Source organism: Canis lupus, chromosome 24 (assembly GCF_003254725.2).
Source record: "Canis lupus dingo isolate Sandy chromosome 24, ASM325472v2, whole genome shotgun sequence".
Taxonomy (NCBI): Eukaryota; Metazoa; Chordata; class Mammalia; order Carnivora; family Canidae; genus Canis; species Canis lupus.
The window spans coordinates 11,813,098-11,833,107 of NC_064266.1; the positions used below are offsets into that span (position 1 = coordinate 11,813,098).

The 20,010-nt window shown below is 51.1% G+C and overlaps 1 protein-coding gene across 1 annotated transcript in view; it reads left to right on the top strand.

The window, feature by feature from the left end:
• The window catches only part of JAG1 (jagged canonical Notch ligand 1), a 35,901-nt gene extending 17,735 nt beyond the window's left edge, over positions 1-18,166 (top strand). Inside the window, exons 6-26 of the mRNA XM_025469303.3 lie at positions 3,863-3,993; positions 4,282-4,401; positions 4,836-4,949; positions 6,349-6,462; positions 7,059-7,172; positions 7,591-7,637; positions 7,982-8,155; positions 8,549-8,699; positions 9,520-9,684; positions 10,160-10,273; positions 10,790-10,903; positions 10,999-11,112; positions 11,255-11,371; positions 11,869-11,896; positions 12,376-12,461; positions 13,550-13,663; positions 14,216-14,325; positions 14,427-14,660; positions 14,847-14,978; positions 15,160-15,310; positions 16,148-18,166. Coding sequence (XP_025325088.1) covers positions 3,863-3,993; positions 4,282-4,401; positions 4,836-4,949; positions 6,349-6,462; positions 7,059-7,172; positions 7,591-7,637; positions 7,982-8,155; positions 8,549-8,699; positions 9,520-9,684; positions 10,160-10,273; positions 10,790-10,903; positions 10,999-11,112; positions 11,255-11,371; positions 11,869-11,896; positions 12,376-12,461; positions 13,550-13,663; positions 14,216-14,325; positions 14,427-14,660; positions 14,847-14,978; positions 15,160-15,310; positions 16,148-16,605 — 2,902 coding nt within the window. The 3' untranslated portion in view covers positions 16,606-18,166. The remainder of the gene's footprint in view (positions 1-3,862; positions 3,994-4,281; positions 4,402-4,835; positions 4,950-6,348; positions 6,463-7,058; positions 7,173-7,590; positions 7,638-7,981; positions 8,156-8,548; positions 8,700-9,519; positions 9,685-10,159; positions 10,274-10,789; positions 10,904-10,998; positions 11,113-11,254; positions 11,372-11,868; positions 11,897-12,375; positions 12,462-13,549; positions 13,664-14,215; positions 14,326-14,426; positions 14,661-14,846; positions 14,979-15,159; positions 15,311-16,147) is intronic.
• Positions 18,167-20,010: the final 1,844 nt, after the last annotated feature.

Genomic DNA, 20,010 nt, shown 5'->3' on the forward strand with positions numbered 1-20,010 from the left:
TAAATGACTAAACTTTTTTTTTTTTTTTAATCCTTTAATGCAAGAGGGGGACTGAATTTATTGTGAACATGCCTCTTTTCCTTTGGAGGACAAGAAAGCTTAAAAAAAAAAAAAAAAAAAAACCAAATAGGCACATCCGAAGCTTATTAAATTATACCAGCTGTCTGGTGGAATGTGCACACTTCTCTCTTGGAAGGAAAAAAAAAAACTCTTATGGGCATAGTCGGTGACTTCATGTATTAACTGTTCTGTAAATTGATAACACGTTTTTATAATCTTCCCCTTAAAGTGCTAATGGATGAGATGGAGGGATGTGGGTTTCTTTGAGTCTGTCTCCTCCCCCAACCTGGTTTTCGGTCTCCCAACCCTCCCCCACTTTTCCCATCACTAGGGGACAGCCGAGCATTCTTTAGAATGGGATTAGTACAATCTCCTGGCCCCTTTGCAGGCGGGAGCCAGGCCGGTGCTGAGAGGTTAATGGCTGCGCTGGAATCTTGTCAGTTGAGCCTGATGAATGTAGACTTTTGCTGCTGGCCTTTGAAGTCTGTTCTTTTATGGTCCCGGACAATGCAGAAGCCAAACAGAGACCCACCCCAACTGCTTCATGATTACAGTTTTTGGAACCTTCTTGAAATGTACATTATGCCAATTTGGGAAAGACTTGCTTCAGGAAATGGTGTTGGTGCCTGTGACATTCTGACACAGTCTCACTTGCCTCCCCCTCCTCTCAGATCTGAAGGATTAGCAGATTTAGTGACACTGAGAGGATCCTTGGGGCCCAGCAGTTTTCCCCCAGGAGCTACCCTGGTTGAGCCCAGGGAGGCAAACGAAACACACTAAACCAGCACATCTCAAGTGGACTCTCTTCCACCGCTCTGGTTACCATGCAGGGTCTGATCCCATAGGTCTGGGGGGACCTGAATGTGCATTTCCAATAAGTGGCCCGTCCCCCCGCCCGGTGATGCCCATGTCGCTGGCAGGACCATACTTTGAGAATCACTGCCCCAAACCTCAGTGTTCACGTCCGCAGTTCCCTGAATGAACTGGGGACTTGGACATGCAGATTCCCGGGTGCTGCACCGCACCCACTGAATCCCAGGCCAGGGTTCGGCCCAGGAATCTGCATCTTGACGAAGCCCACCGAGCGATCTTGCTGTTCTCTGTGTTTGGGGGACTGCCACTTTGCAGGGAATTCTCTGGTCTTTACTTTGCGGCCCCGCCGGCGCACGTCTCTTCCCCTCCTCTGCAGCGGGGAGCACTGCTCTGAGGCTTGATGCCAAAGTGAGAACTGAGGCAGCTGGAAGCAAACTCAAACCAGGTTGACCGGGCATTGTCTCTTCCTCCATGTCAGAGAGGTTTATTTTCTGTTGGGCCGTGGGTGGTGGCATGCTAAGCCCCATTGGTGGCAGCTGAGCATTGGAGTTGACAGCATTGCTGTCAAAGTGTGAGCAGGAATCCACCTACCTTCGCCCCTCTTAAGGGTGTTCTAGAGAAAGTCAGATGAGCAGCGCTGTTCGCCACTCTGGGCCTGCTCTGCTCAGATGGGTGTCGGGAGGCCGCGATTTCGGATTTCTGCTACTGTCATCAGAACGGCTGCGCAGGGGAGGGCCCTCCCAGCCAGAACAACAGGCTTTGTTTCCAGAACGGAGCCCTTTCTCTTTCGAAGTCTCCCCTCCCACTCCCTGCCCAGACATGCACCGGTGCCTTTATTTACTTAAGGTGTGACTTTCCCACACGTCATTTGCATAGTCTCCCAGCCTGTCCTGTTCTGCCTACCTTGAAGGAAAATCAAAACAGAACCTTCTAGCTGAGGAAGCTCAGGTTGTGTCCTGCTCCAGAAATAGTTGAATGGCCAGTTACCTGTAAGTTGTCCTATGGATTATGTATTACAGAGGTGGTGTTTTTTTGTTGTTTGGTTTGTTTTTGCTGCCTTTTTTTTTTTTTTTTTAATCCCCGCATGAGAAAACTTCACTGGTTTTGTTGTTCCCAAGTAGACTCAGATTCCTTTTCCTGGGTGCACATGCTTGCTTTATTGCAAGCCTGCCAATAATATCAAACTTAATGATGAATCATTGTAGGAGGAAAGTCACTTCAAATTCTCATGAGAACCTTAATCATGTATTATTAAACTGGGATAACTTTGTAGATGCCTCTTTTAGGGTCAGTATTTTTATTTGTTTTCTTTTGAAGTCATCCATGGCCTCTTGTGGTTTCTTCTTTATGCTTGGGGATCCAGCTCTCGTTAATTAAGAGGTGAGGTTGGGTCCTCAGCTGCCTCTTCTTTTATTAGGCAAAGTGAAGAGGTGTCGCCATCCATATTTTGGAAGGAAGAGAAGACAGTAAGGATACTGCTATTTCCGAATCAGTTTCCTCTTAATAGCTCTCAAGCTAAGATGATCTTTTCCTGAATGAAACCCCCTCCCCCAACTCCCACTAACTTGAGTGTCCACTTTAAAAAAAAAAAAAATTTCTACCAGATTTTTTTTTTTTTCTTACTGCTCTGAATGGTCACGGTCATTTAGACTGCTGTTCTGTTATACACAAAGCCAAACCCTCTGTCTGATTAATTTTAAACCACGCATTCTGGTGGTTCTTTGAATTGGGGTGTGGATGGCTTGTTTGTGGAAGTTAGGAAGTGGTTAGTCAGTGTTCTCAGGGGTTAAGTTGACTCTTGGCCGTGGGTGATTAGCTATTAGCTGGATCCCTATAATTTTCCCATGATAAGGATTTGCTAGCCTGCCTCCGGCTCTCTGGAAACGGAAAGCCTTTCCTTCTTGGGGGTGCTTGTTTTCCAGAGTTACAGCTGAGTGGCTGGGGGTGGGGGAGGGCGCTGGTCGTTCTTACTGTGGCTTTTCCCAGGTCCAGTTCCATGCTCGCCCCACCTTCTCTGGGCTTTCTCCTGTTTACTAAAGCTTGAGTTTTAAGAGGGCAGTTAAAGTTTCTGAGGGCTTAAAACTTGAGGGGAGAGTGAGTGAGACCCTGCCCTCTCTCCCACCCCAGGTGAAGGTTTATGTTTGTGTTTCTGTTTGGGGATCAAAGGCACCGTTGGCCTCTAAAGAGTCCGATTAATGAGACGCTTATGAAGGAAACTTGACTCTGTTTCCCAATACTAGATAAACCGAGTTGACCTCTTCCTCCCCCCCCCCCCCACCCCGAGTGAGAAATCACTATAAAATGAATTAGCTTAAGCAGCCCCGGTAGTGGGCCATAAATTATCTGTGGGATTGGTTCCAAGTGCTGCGGCTCCGCTACCTGTCCTGCAGAAGTGGGTTCCGAGATCTTTGCCTCCTCTTGGCCAGAGGAGGGTGCCCCCCCCCCTTTGATTTCCTAAAGCCTCCCAGGGAGGTGGCTTCCTGCCTCACTGGGTGTCTCGTTGCGTTTCTGTGCACTGGTGACTTGCTGTTTAGACAAAGAACCAGGCCTCCGTGGCAAAGTGGCCGACGGTGCCGTGGTTGCGACGACTTTCACTGGCTCTTGTCACCCGAGAGTCCTTCCTGTGCCTCCGCAGCCGCTCGCCGGGGCCCTGGACTGGTTTATTCCACGCCCCCACCGTCGCGCAGCCCTGTGAGCCTGAGAAGAGAGTGGCTTTGTGAGGTCAGCCCCCGCCGGCCTCTCCCCAGACAGCCCTGCTTTTGTCGGCAGCCGCCTGGGAGGGGACCTCGGCCCAAGGACCGAAAATGTTTGTTTAGCCGGAGCCCCCGCCGGAGCCCCCGCACAAGCCTTCCTTGCGAGTCCACTGTCCTGTCACCAGAAATGAAACAAGGCAGGAAAGGCCTGGACTTCTTAGCCTTGCACTTAAATGGTGCAGATCGCCCCGAATGTTCTAAGCACTAAAGGGGGGGTGCGTGCTGTCCGTCCCCAGGTGCCAGTACGGCTGGCAAGGCCTGTACTGCGACAAGTGCATCCCGCACCCCGGGTGTGTCCACGGCACCTGTAACGAGCCCTGGCAGTGCCTCTGCGAGACCAACTGGGGCGGCCAGCTCTGCGACAAAGGTAGGCTCCTGGGGGTGGGACCCTGGGCGGGACGGGGCCTCGGGGTTCACGGGAGAGTTAAGGAGTGTGGCCGCTGTCGTGGGGCTTTCACTTTTATTTTATTTTTATTTCTAGGGACTTAATTCTGAATCTGTTCGAATTTGCCTTTAAGGCCGTGGCTTGGGGTCTTTTTTTCTGGTTTTAGTCTTTAAAGAGGAACGGTGGGGGTTGGGGCCCCCCCGCTAGAAACGTGGCAGCCGAGCAGCCTGTGCCGCCTGCGAGCCACTGACCCCGCGGTCTCTCTGGCAGATCTCAACTACTGCGGGACTCGGCAGCCCTGCCTCAACGGGGGCACCTGCAGCAACACGGGCCCTGACAAGTACCAGTGCTCCTGCCCCGAGGGCTACTCAGGCCCCAACTGTGAGATCGGTGAGCGGTCCGGGGGGACCGAGAGCCCTCGGCTTAATTTTTTTTTTTTTTTTTTCTTTTGGTACTCTGAGTTTACAAAAAAATAACAATACCCTTAAGGCCTCATAAAAGGACGAAAATATCCTCCAAAGTGAAGACCTGTTACCCCAGCGGTTCTGTGGGTCCCCTAAACTTCCTTCAGGGTGATGCCGCCCACGCGGGGGGCGTGACCCCGGCTCTGAGGCTCTGAGCCGCCTTGGAATGTGGCTGGGGACACTTAGGCCGAAAGCCGGCTTCCTGCCTTCCCTGGACACAGCGGGCCTATAGCCGGGCTCGCTCCCGCTTGTCCGAGGCGAGCTGGAGCTGCGGCCCAGGCGTGGGACTGGCTGCGGGGAGAGAGGACGTAGGTCGAAACACGCGGGTGCCCCTTGCTCACTGCCCTCCGGGTTTCGCAGCGGAGCACGCCTGCCTGTCCGACCCCTGCCACAACAGAGGCAGCTGCAGGGAGACCTCGCTGGGCTTCGAGTGTGAGTGCTCTCCGGGCTGGACGGGCCCCACGTGTTCCACAAGTAAGTCTGGGGTTGGGCCCGTGTCTTTTCCAGAGGATCACTGCATTGAGGTGGGGCTTGGGGGCAGGTCTCAGTGAGGAGTCTTGTCTCGGTGGGAGGGGGGAGGTGCCATCAGCAGTCTGATGGGGAGTCTGGCTTGGGCTTCCAGCCCTTGCACCCGAAGTCTCTGGGCACCCTCCTCCTACCAAGCCAAGTTTGCATGGTGTGGCTGCTACCAGAAGGGACTTCTCCGCGGGATACCCCCGTCCTCTGTGAGTGCTCCCTGGAGCTCTGCTGCCTCCAAATCAAGTCCTAGCTCTTCTCCTTGGAGCCATGGAGAGGCTGCCGGCAAGGGAGGTAGCCACTCCTCAATTTGGTCATGGGTGGAGGGTGGCCCCAAAAGAGAGACCCAGGCCACAGAGTGGTCCTGGCTCTGAGGCCTGGCTGCGCATCAGAACCCCCAAAGTGCTGGACAGTGCAGATGAGGGGGTCCTCACAATTCCCCTCAGGACCGGGGAGTCCACATTCTTTCACGAGCACCTGGGCCTCTCAGGTGCAACCTGGCCTAAGAACCACTGTCCTCAGCACCCTGAAAGTAGAGCATGCCTGGTTAAGAATGTGGGTTCTGGGGTTGGGTCACAGGGGCTGGCACCCTGGCCCCACCTGCCTCTTGTAGGACCACTCGTTACCTCTCTGTGCCCTGTTGAACGGGACAGTGGCAATGCCCGTCTCTTAGGGTTGTGTAGAATCAATGAGCAGATCACAAGAGAGCCTGGTACTTCCTAAGTGGGCAGCAGAGGAAGAGGCCACTAGAGACAAGTGCAGAAGTGGGATGTGGGGCCCCCAGCTATGTGGTTTTGGGAAAACTCTGAGAAAATTAGAAGAATGAAGTTTTCTACCAGAAAAGAGTCAGTTTTCCTTACCTCTTCTTAGCTACCTCTGAGCCACGCTGAAACTTCGCTTTAAAAATAAAGAGTAGGTAGGGTGCCCAGGTGGCTCAGTCAGCCTTTGGCTCGGGTCATGATCCTGGAGATCCAGGATCAGCTGCATCGGGCTCCCTGCTCTGCGGGGAGTCTGCTTCTCCCTCTACTCCTAAACACCCTCCTCCCATGCGCTTTCTCTCTCAAATAAATAAAATCTTTAAAAATAGAGAGTAGACAGAGCTAGAGGTCCCATGTTAGCAGTGTGGTGATGCTCTTGGGGATCCAGCTGGCTTTTCCTGCTGCTTAGATGGGGGATTAAATGAACTGGGGCAGTGGAGGATTTAAAGCTAAAATCAGGCCTTATCGTCATAGCAGTCACTTAGAGCAGGTGTCTGGCTCTTAAGTGAAGGCCCCTCATGTGAGGGTTGGCATTCAATTATCTAATTGTCAAACGGACTGAGATTAAATTGCCAACCCTCTTCCCTTTTGTCCAACAGACATTGATGACTGTTCTCCAAATAACTGTTCCCACGGGGGCACCTGCCAGGACTTGGTTAATGGATTCAAGTGCGTGTGCCCACCCCAGTGGACTGGCAAAACGTGCCAGTTAGGTAAGGAAGTTCGGGCACCCAGGTTGGCCCTTATGGATCCGAGTTGTTACTGGAGATGAGCCTGTGGCTAGTGGTGTGAGTTTGCACACCATCATACTAAAAAGTAATTTATTGTCAGGAGTCCAGCGGGCCTGGGAGAGGGTACTTGAATGCTAATGGCCTAGCTCTTTAGGCCCTGTGGGAAAGTCGTGGGATTCCTTGAACCATGTCAATCGTCTGTCCGAGGAGTGTTCAGCTGGGTTCCACGGGGATGGTCTCATGAGGAATGAGCTGTCTGCATTCTTCCTGCCACATTTAAATCCCAGCAACTAGGCTGCGCCGCGCTCGCACAGCAATGCCTGGTGGCTTTTTGCTCTCCTGTTGGGGGCCAGTTGTTAACCACCAGCCAGAAAGTTATCAATTAGCATTCCTTATTGGGTAATGGCTAGGGAGAGGGATCAGCTGTTCCAAATAGTGGGAACCTAGTCTCTGATTTAGCGAGGTTATTAAAACGTCTCCTAGTTCAGACTAACTATTGATAGGGTGTGTTTGGGCGGGGGTGGGGGAGTGGGGGGTAAATCTCCCATTTCTCAATGCCCCTCCACATTTTCTTTCAGATGCAAATGAATGTGAGGCCAAACCTTGTGTAAATGCCAAGTCCTGTAAGAACCTGATTGCGAGCTACTACTGTGATTGCCTCCCTGGCTGGACGGGTCAGAATTGTGACATAAGTGAGTCCCTTTGTTTCGATTTTGATTTTTGTTGAAACTTGGGTATTAAAGGCTTTCCTCAGCCTCTATGTCAGCTCCAGCTCTAAGACTTGAGCAGTAAAAGGAAAACCTCAGAGAGGGAATGTTTTTGGGGAGGGAGCGGTCAGTGCAGAAATGAAAACATGCACTTTATCAGCTCATTAGCCGGTAAAACAGCCGTATGCTGATAAGGTGGCTAAAACAATGATGTGAAGTTTCACTCGCTCAGTCTGGAGGAATGAGGGAGGGTTCCCACCCAGTGTAATAACCGCATGTCAGGAGAAGCACACAGGACATCTGATTTGAGGCTTTTATCTGTCCTGAGCGGAGAACGCTTTTCAATTAAGCCCAATTTCAATGTAAATTGCCTCTTTAATATGACAACCTGTTTATTTTTCAGATATTAATGACTGCCTTGGCCAGTGTCAGAATGATGCCTCCTGTCGGGTATGTGAATCTTTGCTTAAGTGAAAACCTTACTGATTGACACAAATCTGTTAAGATACATGTGACCCTGGGAGAGCTTGATCCCTCTGAGATTCTAAAAATGCAGGTGAAAAGTGATTCTCCGCAAGTTTCAGTTGGGCTCCTGTTACCTTCCCAGCCCCCTGGGAGCCATCTCGAAGGCATGCCTATAGAAATTCCTCTCTCACGTTGCGAGAGGCTGGGCATTTAGCGATGTCAGGGATTCAGTGGAAGGGCAGCGGGTGTGCTAGACTGCCAAGGCCCCATGTTTGTGGAATACAGAGGAAAAAGCATGTGTTTCTCCCCCCCTCCTTCTCCTCTTCCAGGATTTGGTTAATGGTTATCGCTGTATCTGTCCACCTGGCTATGCAGGCGATCACTGTGAGAGAGACATCGATGAATGCGCCAGCAACCCCTGTTTGAATGGGGGTCACTGTCAGAATGAAATCAACAGATTCCAGTGTCTGTGTCCCACTGGTTTCTCTGGAAACCTCTGTCAGGTGAGTGGGGCTAGAACCTCCAAAGGCCAAGTTTCTACAGCAGAGCAGCTCCCCACCCCTGCCCAGTTCCCTCCTGATCTCTGGACTTGCCATGAAATCTGTTACCATCCAGTGACCAGGGACTTCTGCTCGGTGAACACAGGTGGAAGGACACCAAGGAGTGGGTTTTGTTCACAGTGTCGGCAGCCTGTCCATTTGTGCCCCCAACTCCGTGCTCTCCCACTCTGCCCTGTTTTGCCGTGCATCCCTGGACAGTCTCTAGGACAAAACTGTCTATTATGTAGGGTGTTCTCCAAATGGAAGGAGGTGAAGGGGTCAGATTCCAGCAACTGCTGCCCCAGAGCACTTCTAATCACACCTCTGTTTCCTCTCCCCCTTCCCTGCTCCTGGCAGCTGGACATAGATTATTGTGAGCCCAATCCCTGCCAGAACGGTGCCCAGTGCTACAACCGTGCCAGCGACTATTTCTGCAAGTGTCCCGAGGACTACGAAGGCAAGAACTGCTCCCACCTCAAAGACCATTGCCGCACGACTCCCTGCGAAGGTACCTGCCCCACCTGTGGTCCTGGCTGGCCTCCGAGGCTCACTCCTCTACCCCTATTTGTCAGTACCCCCCAATATTCTCAGCAGCTGGCTGGGTGAGACGGTAACGCCCTAACCTGCCTCGCTAGGGGAGCCAGAACACGTGGAAACCCTCTGTCCGGGCCTGCCAGTGGGAGAACCTTGTCCACACGTAGCATTCCTGTTCTGGGGTGGGCTGATTTGCAACCCTGAGACCTTCCCCAAAGCAGTGCTGCCGGAAGAACTGTCTGCAGCACTGGAGATGTGTGCTGTCTGCACTGTCGGGTGTGCTAGCCACAGGAGCATTTAGTGTGACCACTACGACTGGAAACTTCCTTGACTCCAGTTCATTCAAATCTAAATAACCCCACGTGTCTCATGGTCGTTGTATTAGGTGGCCTGGCTCTGCGGGTTCTCTGTCCTTCCTGCTTGCTTAGGTAGGAAGTAAAGCTCCTCCTCCCTGTAGCAAGCTTCTGCCCGACTGAGGAGATGTCAGAGGTAGGAGGAGAGGAGCCCACAGACCCAGAGGCTTCTTAGCCACGTAGGGCGAAAATGCCTTAAAAACAAAAACAAAAAAAAAAACAGAGCTTCTGTCTGTCTGGAGTCTTGGCTTTGCCTGTCACAGTGTGACGTGGCACATCGCCAGAGTCTTGGCCCCGGGGTGCCTCTTGATTTCTTACCCTCATTAGCCAAAGGGTGCCTGTTTCCAGGAAAGCGAGCTTGGGCGGAGGTCCTCAGCTTAGGAATGCCATCCATGCCTTATGGGTCTGTGGCCCTGATCTGACCCCGAGTCTGCCTTCTAGTGATTGACAGCTGCACAGTGGCCATGGCTTCCAACGACACACCTGAGGGGGTGCGGTACATCTCCTCGAACGTCTGTGGTCCCCATGGGAAGTGCAAGAGTCAGTCGGGAGGCAAATTCACCTGTGACTGTAACAAAGGCTTCACTGGAACGTACTGCCATGAAAGTAAGAGCCCTCTTCGGGGAATGGGGTGTGGTGCCCCCCACCCCTCCTCTGCCCAGTTCAAGGGAGCATTTGAGCTTGATTCGTTTCAGTCGAGACCAGTGACGGTTTACCATTACATCTAAGATCTAAGACCGAGTTGTGTTTAATTTATTGAGATCACAGACACCTCTGACCCCTTCAGCACGTTTATGTTCTGGAATCTTACTAGTTTGGGTGGTCCTGCTTTCTGTAGGCTTTTCTTCCCTACTCCATCCGAGTAGCTTAGCCTCCAAGGCATTAAATAAAACAGACAACGTATCCTCTGGAGGCTTCTGCCTGGTAAGCTGCTTGCTGAAGTCGGAAAAACCTTCCTGATGGAGTTGAGGATGTTGAGGTGCCTGGCTGCCCATTTTCTCAGGAGGTGGCCTTTGGGCCAGTGCCTGGCTATGGCATCGGTTGTCCTTTACTTACCAGCTTTTTTGTCTTCATTTCACAGATATTAATGACTGCGAGAGCAATCCCTGTAAAAACGGCGGCACTTGCATCGATGGGGTCAACTCCTACAAATGCATCTGCAGTGACGGCTGGGAGGGGGCCTACTGTGAAACCAGTGAGTGTGTGGTCTCCCTGGGCCAGACAGCTCTGGGATGCTGGGGTAGGAGGTATCATCAGGGAAGCTTGCCTTTTCAATGGGAATTAGATAGTAAGACCCCAACCGTTCCTGTCCTGGGACAGCATTGCCTGTGTCCCGTCTGTATTTGTGAATGCTGAGGACGGCCAAAGGGGAGGAACTTCTGCTGAGGAGCTGTGGAAACAGACTGTCATCAGGCTAAATATCCCTGCTTGCAGAGAAAGTAGTCTTCTGTTTTAATAGTAATTTGTGCCTGTCCTGATTTTTAACTTCCATGGGAGTGACAGAGGCCTGCCCTTGTCTTGCCACCTTGTGGGGTTTAACCCAGCTGAGGAGAAGAGAAGGTGTTTAAGTCCCAGGATGGATGGCTCAGCTGGTCTCGGACCTTAGAGTGGAAAGCTGTGGGTGGAAGTGGCCATAGGAAGGGTGTGGCTCTGACACGCCGTGGATGGCCCTAGAAGCTTCTGGAGCTGGGTGTCTCCTCTTTGATTCTAGACATTAACGACTGCAGCCAGAATCCCTGCCACAATGGTGGCTCATGTCGTGACCTCGTCAACGACTTCTACTGTGACTGTAAAAACGGGTGGAAAGGAAAGACCTGCCATTCGCGTAAGTGGTAGCTGGCTGGGGCCCCCTCTCCGCATCCCCTTCCCACCACCCTGTCTTCTGTGAAGGGACCTCACATGGAGATCCCCCTCCTCCAGGTGACAGCCAGTGTGATGAGGCCACGTGCAACAACGGTGGCACCTGCTATGACGAAGGGGATGCTTTCAAGTGCATGTGTCCTGGAGGCTGGGAAGGGACGACCTGCAACATAGGTAGCTTTCTGCCCCACATGGGGTCGGCAGTGGGTGTGGCCATCTCAACACCTAGGACCGCTTTCCTGGCGGTCTGCTGCTCGGCTCTCCTACTCTCTTTGGATCCTCAGGGAGGGTGGTCCTGTCTTGTCTTGTCTTACAGCCCGAAATAGTAGCTGCCTACCCAACCCTTGCCACAACGGGGGCACCTGTGTGGTCAACGGGGACTCCTTCACGTGTGTCTGCAAAGAAGGCTGGGAGGGGCCGATCTGCGCTCAGAGTGAGTGTCCCCTGCCCCACCCGCCTTGAACTCCACAGAGGGCTGCAGGAGTTCATCCTGACACCCTCAGGGACTCGCGATGGAAACCAGAAGCAGGGCTGTTTGATGTCTGCTTCTGCATCACCTGGGTCTGTTCTAATGCACTTGATGGACCGCAGCCCTGACCTGGGCATGAGAAAGTCGCCGATGAGATAAGTGGAGACAGATGGTGTCTCTGTTCCCAGCGTGGGTCTGACCAGCAGCCTGTCTCCTTCCATTCTCACAGCCCCCTTCCCGCCCTGAGCGGGGCCTCTTCCTGTGTAATGTCCCACGGCACACAGAACAAAGTGTGGTGCAGGCCTGGTTCCAATTGAGCAGAGGTCTTAAGCGCATTTTGCCGGTGTAAACTACAGTGTGATCATTGGGGTATTAATGGAAATAAGTGGTGCTTCTACTTAGGGTTAAAACTGCTTTGCCCGGTGAAGGCCTCGCTGTTAAGTCGTCTTTTTACTTTGCAGATACCAATGACTGCAGTCCTCATCCTTGGTAAGCATGAGCGCCTTGGAAGCCAGCCCTTGCTGGCTACGATGTGCATGCGCATCACCTGGGGGTCCTGTCTAAGATGCAGGTTCTGAGGCAGGAGGTCTGGGTGGGGCTGCAGACCCTTCCTGTCTAACAAGCTCCCAGGTCCTGCTGGTCCGTGGACCACACTCTGATTAGCCAGGTCATGTCTTGGTTGGGGGCTGTGATTATTCTCAACGATTCCCAACCTTGGCTGTGCATAAGAATCACCTGGGGAGCTTTTAGGAGTCCCAATGCCTGGATTGCAGCACAGCCCCATGAAATGAGACTCTCTGGGGTTGGGACCCAGGCACCATTATTTTGAAATCTCCCCAGGCTACAGGGGTGTGTGGCCAGGGGTGAGAGCTGCTGAATGGAACTGGCGTGGCCGCCTGTGGTCAACTGGCTGGTGGAGTCGTGGATCAGGAGGTCGGTAACTGAGGCCGTCTTTGCTTTCTTCTTAGTTACAACAGTGGCACGTGCGTGGATGGAGACAACTGGTACCGGTGTGAGTGTGCCCCTGGTTTTGCTGGACCCGACTGCAGAATAAGTAAGGACCAGCCCTGGTTGGTTTCCCCAGTGGCCTTCTTCCCCCTGATTCAGCCCTCAGCCTGAGACTTTTCATCATGAAAAGTTAAGGTTACTGCTCTCTGTAGCTCTGAGAGGCACAGAACCTCCCACCTCCAGCTGGGATTAGGATAGCCTGGCTGGAATGTCCCAGGTCCTTGCTGTCCCTTCCCCAGGGGACACAGCCCTCTTCCAAGGAAGAGAGGAGCAGCCACAGGATCTGATGATTAATCTGTTCTGAGGCCCCAAGGAAAGGGTGCTTTTCCTCATGACTACCTGAAATTAGGGGCGAGTGGACATGTGCCACAGAGGACCGAGCTAAGGACAGTGGCCAGGACTAGGGTTGTGGTTCCCAAAGGATTGATCCGACCCTAGTGAAATTAAAATGGGAGACAGGCAGGGTGCCTAAAGTCTATTTTGAGCCTTTTCCTACTTTCTTATATGCCTTTTAGTTTGGGAGGAGGGAGTGATACTTGTATTTTTTGTTATTCTCATCCCCAAATTATTTGGAATTTTACTAGTGTTTGAGATCCCCCAAGTCTGGGGCTGACTGGTGTTCACCAAAATGGGGTACATTTGGTCTATCCCATGTTTCTAAATTGTGTTGGCAAACTGTAGCCTTGGCCCACTGCCTGTTTTTGTAAATAAAGTTTTATTGGCACACAGCTACTCTTTTATATACTATCTAAAGCTGCTTTCATGCTATAACAAGGGTAGTCATGACAAAGCCTACAAGGCCTGCAAGGGTTAAAATATTTGACCTTTCCCAAGAACTTTACCCTTGCTCTTAAGTTGTAGTATCTGATGAAAAGGAACTTACTTAATTAAAAAGTGCCGCCTCCTGAAATGATTCTCAGCAGCTTGAAGTCAGGCTAATGATGATCTTTGGGAGGAAGGGACTAGTGGAAATTTGGGGGCTACTGATCGGTTTATTTGGGTGTTGGTTACAGAATTCATCAAGCTTATACCTAGGGTTTACACGCTCTTCTATCTGTATGTTAGATTAGTAAAAACTTAGAAGAATGTCATTGCTTCCCATTGGAGCCTAAAGTTGGTCTCCATTTCTCCTAGACATCAATGAATGCCAGTCCTCACCGTGTGCCTTTGGGGCAACCTGTGTGGATGAGATTAATGGCTACCGGTGCGTCTGCCCCCCAGGGCACAGCGGTGCCAAGTGCCAGGAAGGTATGTGTGGGTCAGGCTGCAGCTGCCCATGTGTCTTGTGGGGGCAGTGGGCACTGCAGTCACCACGGTTACCCTTTGACTGTTCCTGAGTAGGCAAAGGAGAACATGGCGGGGATATGCACAGGGGGCCACAGGGTCGGGGAAACTTAGGGGGTCCCCTACAAACAGGATAGCTGTTACTAGTCAACTCCCGAAGTTTTGCCGTGTGACAAACCACCCCCAAACCTGCGGCTTACAGCAGGCTTTTATTTGCATTGCTCATGGGCACGCAGGCTGGGCTCAGTTCTGTTCTGTGTGCTTCGTCACCCTCCTTGGGCCAGCGGCCATATCTCAACTGCGAGAGGCTGCCCACATCACATCCCCTAGTGCTGCACAGGTCCCACAGGCCCCACAGGTCCTGAGGCCACGTGCAAAGGCAGCAGGTGAGGGAAGAACACCTATTGCCCCGTGGCACAGGGCAAAGGTACAGCCCTTCCCTGACAGGGAGGGAGTGAAGAATAGAACGGTCAATAGAAAAGGAAATCTGTTCCACTCATGCGCTCTACCTTTCAGTTTCAGGGAAACCTTGCATCACTATGGGAAGTGTGATCCCAGATGGGGCCAAGTGGGACGATGACTGCAATACCTGCCAGTGCCTGAACGGAAGGATCGCCTGCTCCAAGGTACAGCATGAGGGCCCTCTGCCTCTCACCTGGGTTCTAGATTGCTGCTGGGTGTTTTCTCCTGAGCTGCCCGCTCCATCTCCTCTCCCCCTGCTCCCCAGGTCTGGTGCGGCCCTCGACCTTGCCTGCTCCACAAAGGGCACAGCGAGTGCCCCAGCGGGCAGAGCTGCATCCCTATCCTGGAGGACCAGTGTTTCGTCCGCCCCTGCACGGGCGTGGGCGAGTGTCGGTCTTCCAGTCTCCAGCCGGTGAAGACCAAGTGTACCTCTGACCCCTACTACCAGGATAACTGTGCCAACATCACATTCACCTTCAACAAAGAGATGATGTCACCGGTACGAATAACTTCTCATTCAGTTTGGGCTGGCGGTGTGTGTCTCCTGGTTCCAAAGCAGGAGCATTGCAAGCTAGGATCTTCCCCTTAGCTTAAATTCCTAACTTGCAAGGAAACGTCAGCCTTTTTTATTTTTTTCCTGTTCCTCGCAATATCTTACATGTGTGGTTTTTACATGTGTTTCTAGGGTCTAACCACAGAGCATATCTGCAGCGAATTGAGGAATCTGAATATCTTGAAGAACGTTTCTGCTGAATATTCAATCTACATAGCTTGTGAGCCTTCCCCTTCTGCGAACAACGAAATACATGTGGCCATTGTAAGTATGAGACCCAGTCACGCCTCATGACTCGACTGCAGGGTAGTTCTCAAAGTCCAGTTAGCCGGTGTCCAGACAGAGCAAGGACACTGAAACAGCTTGGCACACGGGCTAAGTCACTTTCACTGATGGCTGCTGTGTAGTGTTGCCCTGATCCCACATCTGGCCCTTCTTTTTCCAGTCTGCTGAAGACATACGGGACGATGGAAACCCTATCAAGGAAATCACTGACAAAATCATAGACCTCGTTAGTAAACGTGACGGGAATAGCTCGCTGATCGCTGCTGTGGCGGAAGTGCGAGTACAGAGGCGGCCTCTGAAGAACAGAACAGGTAGGTGGCAGGTGGGGACAGTCCTTTCGCGTGAGGACTGTCCGACGGATCTCGGCTCGGCTCACCGTTCAGGGAGGGCATTAGCTGACAGCTTCTCTCAAGGAAACTCCCCACCCCCCCCCCCACCCCCATTTAACTGGTGGAAAAACTGGGACCACCTGCCATGACCAAGGTCCCGTGGTGATGGGCAGAAGTACCGTTTTTTCCCTGCTGCCAGGCTGTGCTCTCGGAAGCAGGCACCCCTGCGGAGCATGCATTGTTTGCAGACCCCCTGCAAAGCCCTAGGGCAGAGCATTGCTGCGCCTCGAGCTGGTGGCATCCTGGTGTCGTGGGATCACCCGGCCTAAGCACTGAGAGACCCGGGTTTGATAGGCAGCTGTATGGCCCTGCAGGGGAGCCACACCTTTAGACCACCATTATTCTAGCTAGGTGAGAACCGGGGTGCCTGGGAGCACGGCCCATCGGAGCTATGCACGCTCAGATCGGGTTTCTGGTAATGCTGAAAACCAGCTCCTCTAATGAGCTGCCGCCTGAGTAGCCAGACTTCCCTTGCGTGAACCAGATGCTCCTCTCCACACGGGAGTCAGGAGCCTGCAGGAGCTGCTGCTGTGCCCGGTCTCTGGAGACCAGCACATCACGGTCCCCACGGGCCCTGGTCCTGTGCTTATCAAGCTGTGAAGTGACAATATGTGGTTGTGAAAAGGGACTTGTCCCCATGGCACCCCTTTCAGGAATTAAGGACAGGAGCGCCACTGTTGGTATTCTTTTGTTCGTGTGATGGCTTTTTTTTTTCCCCTTCTTCTTTGAGAGTTAATTGGTTTTGTGCCCGCCTTACAGATTTCCTGGTCCCTCTGCTGAGCTCTGTCTTAACGGTGGCTTGGATCTGTTGCCTGGTGACGGCCTTCTACTGGTGCGTGCGGAAGCGGCGGAAGCCCAGCAGCCACGCGCGCTCGGCCTCCGAGGACAACACCACCAACAACGTGCGGGAGCAGCTGAACCAGATCAAGAACCCCATCGAGAAGCATGGGGCCAACACGGTCCCCGTCAAGGACTACGAGAACAAAAACTCCAAAATGTCAAAAATAAGGACACACAACTCAGAGGTGGAGGAGGACGACATGGATAAGCACCAGCAGAAAGCCCGGTTTGCCAAGCAGCCCGCATACACGCTGGTAGACCGAGAGGAGAAGCCTCCCAACGGCACGCCAGCCAAACACCCAAACTGGACAAACAAACAGGACAACAGAGACCTGGAAAGTGCCCAGAGCCTAAACCGGATGGAGTACATCGTATAGCAGACAGCAGGCGCTGCCGCTAGGTAGAGTCGGAGGGTGCTGGGGGCTTGTAGTTCAGTTCTTCAGCTGTCCTGTCCTCTTCCAGTCTGAGGCTGTCGTTGACTTAGAATCCTGTGTTAATTTAAGTTTTTGACAAGCTGGCTTACACTGGCAATGGTAGTTTCTGTGGTTGGCTGGGAAATCCAATGCTGCAGCTCACAGCTATGCAAAAACCAGTCCAAAGTGCCGCCCCCCCCCCCCCCCCCCCCCCCACCGCCGCCCCTGCCCCACAGCTGACACCTCTTGGACCAGGCTCCCAGGAGAATGCCCGGCCCCGGGGCCTTGAGCTTCCACCTCTGCCAGATGTCCCGATGGTGATGCAGTCTTAGGATCATAGTTTTTATTTATATTTATTGACTCTTGAGTTGTTTTTGTATATTGGTTTTATGATGACGTACAAGTAGTTCTGTATTTGAAAGTGCCTTTTGCAGCTCAGAACCACAGCAACTATCACAAATGAGTTTATTATTTATTTTTTTTATTGTATTTTGTTGTTGGGGGAGGGGGGACCTTGATGTCAGCAGTTGCTGGTAAAAATGAAGAATTTAAAGAGGAAAAATGTGTCAAAAGTAGAATTTTGTATAGTTATGTAAATAATTCTTTTTTATTAATCACTGTGTATATTTGATTTATTAACTTAATAATCAAGAGCCTTAAAACATCATTCCTTTTTATTTATATGTACGTGTTTAGAATTGAAGGTTTTTGATAGCATTGTTAAGTGTATGGCTTTATTTTTTTGAACTTATTTTCTTATTACGTGTTGCCTATAAGCCAAAACTAAGGTGTTTGAAAATAGTTTAAAACAATAGGATGGGCTTCAGTGCCTGGAATACTGGTGGAATTTTTTTTTTTTTTTTTTTTTGTACGACGTCAGATGTTTAAAACACCTTCTATAGCATCACTTTAAAACACGTTTTAAGGACTGAGGCAGTTTGAAAATTAGTCTAGAAAAGCAGGTGGTTTTTTTGTTTTTTTATGCTTTAGACTTGAAAAGAGACAGGCAGGTGATCGGCTACACAGCAGTTTAAGAGAACATGTTGAGCTTCAACTTAACGTAGCCAAAATGTGAGTGGTTGAATATCATTAAAAATATCAAATTGTGTGAAGTTGGAAGCACACCAATCTTATTTTGTAAATTCTGATTTCTTTTCACCATTCGTATGTAATACTGAACCACTTGTAGATTTTTTTTGTTTGTTTGTTATCTACTGCATTTAGGGAGTATTCTTATAAGCTAGTTGAATACTTGAACCTTAAAATGTCCAGTAAGATCACTGTTTAGATTTGCCATAGAATACACTGCCTGCCTTAAGTGAGGAAATAAAAATGCTATTTACAAAGTTGAAGATCAAAACGGCTTCTAAAACAGTTCACGTCGTCGGCTCACTACGGAGACCGTGAAGATACTCTGTATTGTCCTATTAGTGTTATGAACATAAAAATGCATCTTCGATGTGTTGTTCCTGGCAATAAATTTTGAAAAGTACTATTTATTAAATTTTTTGTATGAAACCTGGAACAGTGTGGCCTCTTCTGAGCTTCTGTAGTTTTGCTTGGCTCTACCTTGTGCCTTTGCCACCCCACCGAGGCCGTTCTGGTAATCAGGGTGTGCTAAACAGGCTGTGCTTGACAGGGGTGCTGAGGAAGACTGAAAGCCTTTTCAGCCACAAAATTTCAGCTGAAGTTCTCAAAAAACCATGGGCTGCTGTGAAGCCAGAGCTGTGAGAGCCCCAGCTCGGGGGTCCTGGATTCCCTTGTTATTCAACAGCAAGTGTGAATACTGCTTGAATAAACACCACTGGATTAATGGCCTGTAGTGTGGAGGTGAATTGTTTGTGAGCACTCACGGGAAATGCCCACCGCACTAAAAGGGGTTTTAAAAAGCTTGGAATTAGTGTTGGGGGAGGAAGAGGGAGATTTGGTGCTTTCGGTCTTTTTTTTTTTTTTTTTCCCCTGGCTGCTTGGATTAATATTAATGTCCTGCCATCATTTTAGACCACACCTTCGTGGCTTCTGTGCACGCTTACGCCTCCAGGGCGGTTTCCTCGCTGCACAGGAGGTGGTAGTTACAAGCTTCTGGGGTTAGAGCCATGTACTCATCACCTTGTTCCAAGGGAATCCGTGCGGCTGTGGGGTGCCAGGTATCTGGCCTTCCTGGAGGTTCCAGAGGCCAACCATCGCCACCTGTTCAGGACAGGTGAACTGTGGTTCTCCTTGTGGCTGCTGGTGCCAGAGGCCAGAATGGCCCTGCCCGCACATCACGGGTGGGGCTGGGAAAGCTTTGCCTCTGGCACCTCAGTAGTCAGAGATGAGCCAGAGTGACGGGCACATGGATGGCTTCCAGCAGCTTCATGGAGTTGCCAGGAGTTCCCTGCTTCTGATGAGTGAGCCAAAGCCTAACCTCCCTGGAGCTGTCCCCTAGCGCTGCACATTCAGGCCATCCGTCCACCTCTGATTTTCATAGTATGCTTTTACTCTTTCTTGGGAAAATTCTCTTCTACTGGACTAGGAACTGTGTTCTCTGATGGGTATCTGCTTAAGAATGGGCAATGGGCTTTAAAAATATCCCAAGTTTCCTGTGCATGAGCAGAGTACTGAGGAGTCAGAATCCCTAACTATGCGTTCGGGCTTGCTGGGAAAGCAGCCCGAAGGACCTGGAATCCCGTGACGACTCCCTGCCCTGGTGTAGCAATACTTTCTGTCCCTAATCTCTGCTGTGGGACAGCTGGTTTCTGCAAGGTGGGGTCACAGGGAGAAGTGCTCTGGTACAGACCCAGGGAGCCAGGACACAGTCCGATTTAGCAGCACTCAAACACCATCCCGAGGCAATATCTTGCTCCGGTGGTTTGTGAACTTGGATTCTTCAGGACCCCAGAATTCCTTGGGTAGTTGCCAAGTGCTTGCTTTTGTGCCAAGAGGAAAAAAAAAAAAAAGTTTAACGAGCCTCTGCAATTCTTGATTCCAGGGGGGAAGTGATCTTGAGATTCACATTTGTTGTTTTAAGAAGCCATCTCAGTAGTGAGAAGGCAGAGATCAGGCTCCTCTGGGCATGGCTCAAAGCCAGGACCTTAATCATAATGGGCAGTTCCCCTCTTTTCCAGGTAGAGGGAATCCGGCAAGGGAGCCCTGGTTATCGTGGGAACAAGCTGGAAAAGAAGGGACTCCATACCTTTCCCATTCCCCAGCAATGTTCTGAGCCCTCGTTTAAGCAGACCCTGGAAGAGAAAGAATTTTTAGGCCAGAAACCTGATCAATTCAAACCCCAGCATTAGGCAGTACCGTGAAACTCCAGTAAGGAATTAACTCAAAGCTGACTGTGCTGAGATTCTAGACTTCTACAATATAAAATCAGAAAAGGGGTGG